Here is an 8676-nt window from a genome sequence, read left to right on the forward strand (position 1 = left end):
ACTGATGATCCCGAAAAAAAGAGGGGGCAGTCTCTGGAAATCTAAGCTGAGGCTGTGGAAGGCTACAGGTTGAGGGTCACGTGCAGAACAGAGGCTCTGTTCTGAACCTGCACTATAGAAAGGGCAGTGGGATGCGGGAGCATCGGGGCGGGGCGGGGCAGGGCGGGGCCCGTATTCCCGTGTCCCCACGCCTCCAACAGGGGACGCCCGGGCTGGGGGCGGGGAGTCAGACCGCGCCTGGCACCATCCGGACAAAGCCTGCGCGCGCCCCGCCCCGCCATTGGCCGCACCGCCCCGCGCCGCCGCCCCATCCCGCCCCTCGCCGCCGGGTCCGGCGCGCTAAAGCCAATAGGAGCCGCCGCCGTCGTTCTCGTCACGGCCCGGGCAGCCAATTGTGGCGGCGCTCGGCGGCTCGTGGCTCTTTCGCGGCAAAAAGGATTTGGCGCGTAAAAGTGGCCGGGACTTTGCAGGCAGCGGCGGCCGGGGGCGGAGCGGGATCGAGCCCTCGCCGGGGCCTGCCGCCATGGGCCCGCGCCGCCGCCGCCGCCTGTCACCTGGGCCGCGCGGGCCGTGAGCGTCATGGCCTTGGCCGGGGCCCCTGCGGGCGGCCCATGCGCGCCGGCGCTGGAGGCCCTGCTCGGGGCCGGCGCGCTGCGGCTGCTCGACTCCTCGCAGATCGTCATCATCTCTGCCGCGCAGGACGCCAGCGCCCCGCCGGCTCCCACCGGCCCCGCGGCGCCAGCCGCCGGCCCCTGCGACCCTGACCTGCTGCTCTTCGCCACACCGCAGGCTCCCCGGCCCACACCCAGTGCGCCGCGCCCCGCGCTCGGCCGCCCGCCGGTACGGACCCCAGGGACGACGCGCCGACAGCGCCTCCTGTGCCCCCCGCGCAGACCCGGGAGGGCGCCGTGTTTGGCCTGGAGGCGGCAGGGGGCGGGGGAGGGGTTGACTGAGGCGCCCAGGCTGGGCGGTGCAGAGCCGGGGTTGGGCTTGCGGGCCCCGCCCTGGGGTGCGGGGTGACCTCGGGCCGGTCCCTGTTTGCTCCTCTGTGCTCTGGACCTCAGCTTCCTCACTGGAGGCTCCCCAGCGTCAGACTCAGTGATAATAATAACCCACGTGTATTCAACTGGCGTTTACTGCATGCCAGGCCTTCGGCCGACTTCAAGTCAGCTAAAACTCACAACCCCGGTGTGAGCTGTGTTGTCACTGTGCCCATCTGACGGAGGAAGAACTGAGGCCCAGAGAGGGGAAGTGACTTGCCCCTGGTCACACGGCTGCAGGTGGTGGGGCTGGGATTTGAACTGAGGCCTGCTGGCTTCAGCTCAGAATTTGCATCTCGGTAGTGAGCACAGCTGCTAGGGGAAGTGAAGGCGGGGCGGAGGAAGGTCCTGGGGCCTAACCGTTGGTGAGCCATTGAGAAGACCCTCCTTCTGCCTCGATGCTGACTGCCAGGTGCAGGCCTGGCTGGCCAGGCCTCTGGGGACAGCCCTCCTGGCTGGGAGGCCTTCTCTGCAGGGGCGGGGCAGCTGGACCAGCTGCAGGTCCCCTCCCTCTGCCTGTCCTTCCATCTGCCACCCTCCACCCTCCCAGGCCCTGGTTGCCATGGAACCTCATTAATCAGGCAGGCCGACCCCTGAGTCTCTGTAGAAGGACTAGGTGGGCTGGGCCTCTGGGAGCTGGAGAGGCCCCCAGTGCCAGGAGAGAAAATGTCCCAGGGAGATCCTTTAATAAAGTCCTCCCTGATCGCTGAGCTCAAGACCAGTTCAGACTGGGGGGCCCAGAAGAGGCCGCTGAATTACAGTGGGAGAAGGGATTGGAGGTGTAGAGCTGGGACCTGTGGGGCGCAGGGCAGGGTGTGGAGACCAGTTTGACTGGCGCAGCCTATGGGTGAAGGTGGGGCTCTGGTGTGCAGGCGGGGCCTGGCCAGGCAGGATGGGGTCTCAGCAGGGAGCTTGAAGCAAGTGGGAGGGGTGAGGCAGGACTCAGGACAAGGAGGTAGAAGCTGCCTAACTGCTGATGGGGGTGTGGGTGGCAGCTGGTCCCTGAGGCATCCTGAGGAGGCTCCCCCAGCCCCCTTGGCCCCATGCCCAGTGCTGCCTTCCGGAATCACCACAATGCTAATAATAATAACAATAGCAGCCACCATTGTTTTGAGGATGTCTTGTGTGCCAGGCTCTGTGCCAAGCACTTTACCTAATTAACTCATTTAACCCTATCAGCAGCAGTCCCTTTTTACAGATTGGGAAGCTGAGGCCTAGAGATGTTAGAATCTTCCCATGTCATTCTGCTCTTGAGTGGGGAGACCAGTCTGCATTTTCTGTGAGGTTGATCTCTGGGACGCCTTGCTTCCTAGAGATGCTGATAGAGGTTGGAGAAAGGGCAGGAAGGGCTTTTAGGGGCCCTTCCTCTTAATGAGTGGGTGGGAGGGGTTTGTACCAGGGGTGGACCAGGTGGCCTGTCTCCTGTACTCCAGGGACCTGTCCCTGTGGGTACCGCTTGGGACCTGGGCAAGCATCTTCCATTCAGTTGTGTGACAAGCATATAGCAGGCTCAGGTCTGCAGAAACCTAACAGAACCCGAGGGTCTTGTCCTCAAATAACTGAACAGGATTATGGGTTCTAGGATCAAAGGGAGGGACAGGGGCAAAGAAAAATGCCCTCCGCGCCACCTGTCAGGGGCAGGCTCATTGGCTTGGGCACTGCATTCATTCAACGGTTGTTGAATTAGTGAATGCCCAGGAGGCACTAGGCACAGAGACAAGGAGCCCCGGCTCCCAGAATACGTAAGGGCCAGGAGGCTAGCACCATTCTGGAGCTGAAGTCCAGAAAGTCCACAGGTTCGGCTTTTGGCCTCTCTGCACTGGCATTTGTCTGGGGCAGTCCTTGAAACAAGCTACAGGCTTAGCTTCTATACCAGCAGGCATTCGTTCAACACCTGTATATAACGCTCTGTGCGATTTGGCCATTCCTCTTGGCCCTGCCTGTCCACTTCCACAGACTCAAGTATTATAACTATAACATGTGTTTACTATGGAAAACTTAACTTTTTTTTTTTTTTTTTCGGAGACAGGGTCTCATTCTGTTACCCAGGCTGGAGTGAAGTGGCGTGATTGTGGCTCACTGCAACCTCCGCCTCCCAGGTTCAAGCTATTCTGTGCCTCAGCCTCCCAAGTAGCTGGGATTACAGGCGCGTACCACCACGCCCAGCTAATTTTTGTATTTTTAGTAGAGACACGGTCTTGCCATGTTGCCCAGGCTGGTCTTGAATTCCTGAGTTCAAGCAATCTGACTGTCTCAGCCTCTCAAAGTGCTGGGATTATAGGTGTGAGTCACCATGCCCAGCTGAAAACTTAACTCTTTTTGTTTTTTGTTTTTTTGAGATGGAGACTCGCACTGTTGCCTAGGGCAGTGTCGCGATCTCGGCTCACTGCAACCTCCGCTTCCTGAGTTCAAGCGATTCTCCTGCTTCAGCCTCCTGAGTAGCTGGGACTACAGGCATGCACCACCATGTCCGGCTAATTTTTGTATTTTTGGTAGAGATGGGGTTTCACCATATTGGTCAGGCTGGTCTTGAACTCCTGACCTCAAGTGATCCACCCACCTCACCCTCCCAAAGTGCTGGGATGACAGGTGTGAGCCATTGCGCCTGGCCGAAAGCTTAACTCTTTTTTTTTTTTTTTTTGAGACGGAGTCTCGCTCTGTCGCCCGGCCTGCTTAACTCTTAAGAACCTAGAAAGTTGGGCTGGGCGCGGTGGCTCAAGCCTGTAATCCCAGCACTGTGGGAGGCCGAGACGGGTGGATCACGAGGTCAGGAGATCAAGACCATCCTGGCTAACATGGTGAAACCCCGTCTCTACTAAAAAAATACAAAAAACTAGCCGGGCGAGGTGGCGGGCGCCTATAGTCCCAGCTACTCAGGAGGCTGAGGCAGGAGAATGGCGTAAACCCGGGAGGCGGAGCTTGCAGTGAGCTGAGATCCAGCCACTGCACTCCAGCCTAGGTGACAGAGCGAGACTTGGTCTCAAAAAAAAAAAAAAGAACCTAGAAAGTTGATGGCAGGATCCCAGCTCTATTCATTTTTTTTCTTTTTTTCTTTTTTTCCCCCTAAGGCTATTTTTGTTTGTGGTGGTTGTGACAGTTTTTGTTTTTTAAAGTTTTAAAAATTGTAGTTTTCCCTGTATCATTCCCACCATTCAAATATGGCACTGGTCTCCCACGGTCCTCCCAGAGGCTGCCCCGAAATGTATTCTGTAATAATAGAAACCGTACCAGAGAAAAGTTTCATGAAATTTTTAATCCAAAAGGGATCATATAAATATATTGCCCTGTGATAGTGTTTTGCTTGTCTGTATGTGTGAGGGGATTCTTGTCAACCTGCCTCGGTCCTTGACAGCTGTGTGGTGTTCAAGGGGCTAAACAAACACAGCTTTCATGACCCCCTTCATGGTTGGGTGTTCGAGTCATCCAGATTTTTTCACCAGGGAATGTCTTCACCCCTGTGTTTCAGGGCCCCTGTGCCAGTGTTTAGGGAGAAGTGGCAGAAATGGCATCCACTTAAGCCTTTGTTTTAGGGCGTGGCACTGACCTGCCTTCAGGGGTGGCCAAGGGCGGGGATCCCAGGGAGAAGGCAAGGGGTGCAGATGGCAGGAGCATGCTAGGGTTTGGGCCCCAGGGGCAAGTATGGAGGGGGGTGCATTCTGGCTGGGCTCTGGGGAAGTGGGGCACATGGTGGGTATGAGTGTGGGCTCTGTACCAGCCTGCTAGGGTGTAAGTCCTGGGTCCACCTCGCACTCTGGCCTCTCTGAGGTGGAGGCCATCATAGTACCTGCCAAAAGGTGGCGGAAGGGTTGCAGGGGAAGCAGTTGAGTACACAGTGCTCAGAGCACAGTAGCTCTTCTTTCCCCTTCAAAAGTCGGTGAATGTGCACAAGAGGTAGTGGTTCGTCAGCACGGAGGGGGTTCATTCAGCAAACATTTGTTGATGCCAGGCTCCATGGCAGACGCTATGGATTCTGAGGTGATTCAGATGCCTCTGAGGGTGAGACAGATACATCTGCAGAAATGTGTAGGGAGAGACAGAATGTGGCAAAAGGTCGGGTTTGAGGCAGTTCAGAGGGAGAAGAGGTGACATCTCCTAGCTGATGGGTAAGGTTTCTGCCCACAGAGGTAGAGGGATCAGGCGCGAAGTGGGGCGGGTGGGAGGGATGCAAGGACAGTCTAGATTTCTGGGAAAACGTGACTTGGGTTCCTCTAGAGAAGCAGTGGCAGATGAGAGTATGAAGGCAATGGGGAGCTGGAGGAAGGCCTTAAGCAGGGGCGGAAGCATGGTAAGGTTTGTAGGAGGACTGGCTGCAGCAGAGGCAGGGAGACCAGTGTGGAGACTGCTCAGCAGCCCACGGGGGAGGTGGTGATCGCCGTGGTGATGAGGAGTTCTTGGCAGCTGCGTGTGAGGAGGGTGACAGGTGGGGCTGAATACAACTGTAGCTCAGGAAACCCTGTGGATGGTGGAGGGGAAGATCAATCTGGTTTTGGTCTGGGTGCTTTTGAGCAGCCTGTGATACCTCCAGGATCGTCCCAATCCTGGAGTGTCTGAACTAAGCCAGAGTGTTTAGAGCTTGGGTTCTTCCTTAGACTGTCTTGGGTACAAATCCTGGCTCTACCACTTCCTGGGCCTCCCTGGGCTTCAGTTGCCTTATCTGGAAAATGGAGCCATTTTTATGCTGCTAGTCCATTGAATGGAATGAACTAATGGATGCAAGGAACTTGATGAGCACCAGCTGCTATAGATTAGTCAAAAACCAGAGAGAAGGTGATTTGGCCAAGGGACCTATGGTAATCAGTGGCTTAGCTGGGCATGGTGGCTGACTCATCCAAGCACAACTACAGTGAAGACTGAGGTGGGAGAATGTCTTGAGCCCAGGAGTTTCAGACCAGTCTGGGCAACACAGGGAGACCCTATCTCTACAAAAAATACAAAAATGAGCTGGTTGTGGTGGCGTCCTCCTGTGGTCCCAGCTGTTTGCAAGGCTGAGATGGGAGGATTGCTTGAGCCCAGGAAGTCCAGGCTGCAGAGAGTTGTGATCACACCACTGTACTCCAGCATAGGCAACAGAGTGAGACCTGTCTAAAAAAGAAAAAAAAATAGTGGCTTAAAACAACAAACATTTCTTTTTTTTTTTTTTTTTTTTTGAGACGGAGTCTCGCTCTGTCACCCAGGCTGGAGTGCAGTGGCCGGATCTCAGCTCACTGCAAGCTCCGCCTCCCGGGTTCACGCCATTCTCCTGCCTCAGCCTCCCGAGTAGCTGGGACTACAGGCGCCTGCCACCTCGCCCGGCTAAGTTTTTGTATTTTTTTAGTAGAGACGGGGTTTCACTGTGTTAGCCAGGATGGTCTCGATCTCCTGACCTCGTGATCCGCCCGTCTCGGCCTCCCAAAGTGCTGGGATTACAGGCTTGAGCCACCGCGCCCGGCATCAAACATTTCTTTCTTTTTTTTTTTTTTTTTTGAGATGGAGTCTCGCTCTATCGCTCAGGCTGGAGTGCAGTGGCGCGATCTCAGCTCACTGCAAGCTCCGCCTCCCAGGTTCACGCCATTCTCCTGCCTCAGCCTCCCCAGTAGCTGGGACTACAGGCGCCCGTCACCACGCCCGGCTAATTTTTTTGTGTTTTTAGTAGAGACAGGGTTTCACTGTGTTAGCCAGGATGGTCTCTATCTCCTGACCTCATGATCTGCCCGCCTCGGCCTCCCAAAGTGCTGGGATTACAGGCGTGAGCCACCACGCCCGGCCTAAACATTTCTTATATAGTTTTTGTGGGTCAGGAATTCAGGGAAGACTTATCCAGCTCTGGCTTGGGGTTTCTGGAGGTTCAGCCAGTGTTTGGGGTCTGGCTGCTAACAGAAGTTGTGACTAAGTGTTGCTGTTGGGAAGAAGCTACGGTTTTTTGCCTATCATTGGGGCTACTTGAATGTCCATATGACATGGCAAAGTGACCTAATACAGAGCAAGGAGGAAGCTCCAGTGCCTCTGACCCAGTCTCAAAAGTGACACGCCATCCCTTCCACCACATTCCATTCATCAGAAGCAAGTTACCAGATCTAGCTCATAAAGGGGAGGAGAATTAGGCTTCATCTTTTGAAGGAGAAGGATCAAAAAGTTTGCAGATGTGTTTTAAATCCACCACTAGACCCCAGAGAAGTGGTGAAAATTGAGTGTCTTGTGTAGTAGGACTGTGACTTTCAGGCTGTGTCTTCTCTGATCTCCCTCAGTCACACACTCAGGCATCCTGCTAGAGAAACTGAGGCGGGGGTAGTCCAGAGGCACCCAGCCTTCAGCCAGGTCTCTTCTGGCCTCACTTCTGGTTACTGGGCATCCTCCCATTGTTTTCGCCACAGGTGAAGCGGAGGCTGGACCTGGAAACTGACCATCAGTACCTGGCGGAGAGCAGTGGGCCAGCTCGGGGCAGAGGCCGCCATCCAGGAAAAGGTAACTATGAAGCTTGCTGGGCAGGCCCCCTGTGACCAGGCCCAGGTTAGGGGTGTGAACAGACAAACAAGTTTGCAAGCTAACATCTGGCTTGTCGGGCTTGAGCCAGGCCTCTGAGGACCCTGATGGGCAGTGGGAGTGGCCACCTGGCTTGGTTTCTCCAGGCCCTGAGGGGTGAGGAGTTCCCCGGCCAGAAGAAGAATGCTGTGGTTGGCCTCGCCAAGGGGAAGGAGCTGGCTGTCCCCCAGCCCCTATCATCCTGCGGCCCTGCCCTGCCAGAGTAGCAGGCCTGGCTGGAGGTGGGGGTGGATGCTGAAGGGCCCTGTCTTGCCTGACCACACCCCCGCAGGTGTGAAATCCCCGGGGGAGAAGTCACGCTATGAGACCTCACTGAATCTGACCACCAAGCGCTTCCTGGAGCTGCTGAGCCGCTCGGCCGACGGTGTCGTCGACCTGAACTGGGCTGCTGAGGTGCTGAAAGTGCAGAAACGGCGCATCTATGACATCACCAACGTCCTCGAGGGCATCCAGCTCATTGCCAAGAAGTCCAAGAACCACATCCAGTGGCTGTAGGTACCGGCCACACAGGAGGGCAGGCACACCTGCCCATGCCAGCCTGGAGGAGCTGGTAGTAATACCCACTGTGGCTGCCTGCATCCCCATCTTACAGCTAGGGAAGTGGGCTCAGAGAGGAGAGGTAGCTTCCCTGAGATGATAGATGGTAAAAAGCACACAAATGTTACATATCCACCTCACTTGTAGCTTTACTTTTTTCTTTTTTCTGTTTTTTTGTTTTTTTTTTTGAGACGGAGTCTTGCTCTGTCACCCAGGCTGGAGTGCAGTGGCCGGATCTCAGCTCACTGCAAGCTCCTCCTCTTGGGTTCACGCCATTCTCCTGCCTCAGCCTCCCGAGTAGCTGGGACTACAGGCACCCGCCACTTCGCCCGGCTAGTTTTTTGTATTTTTTAGTAGAGACGGGGTTTCACCGTATTAGCCAGGATGGTCTCGATCTCCTGACCTCATGATCCGCCCGTCTCGGCCTCCCAAAGTGCTGGGATTACAGGCTTGAGCCACCGCGCCCGGCCTCTTTTTTCTTTTTTCTTTTTTTTTTTTTTTTTTTTATTCGGGGGTTTTTTTTTATACCCAGGATTGAGAAAACGGGCACGTTATCTGGCTCCAACAACATCTCCCTTTG

General features: G+C 55.7%; 1 protein-coding gene across 1 annotated transcript in view; it reads left to right on the forward strand.

Moving 5' to 3' along the window:
• Positions 1–439: 439 nt before the first annotated feature.
• The window catches only part of E2F1 (E2F transcription factor 1), a 12745-nt gene continuing 4508 nt past the window's right edge, over positions 440–8676 (forward strand). Inside the window, exons 1-3 of the mRNA XM_025399046.1 lie at positions 440–840; positions 7391–7481; positions 7831–8050. Of these exons, the coding sequence (XP_025254831.1) occupies positions 580–840; positions 7391–7481; positions 7831–8050 (572 nt within the window). The 5' untranslated portion in view covers positions 440–579. The remainder of the gene's footprint in view (positions 841–7390; positions 7482–7830; positions 8051–8676) is intronic.

Source organism: Theropithecus gelada, chromosome 10, assembly GCF_003255815.1.
Source record: "Theropithecus gelada isolate Dixy chromosome 10, Tgel_1.0, whole genome shotgun sequence".
In the NCBI taxonomy this organism is placed as follows: Eukaryota; Metazoa; Chordata; class Mammalia; order Primates; family Cercopithecidae; genus Theropithecus; species Theropithecus gelada.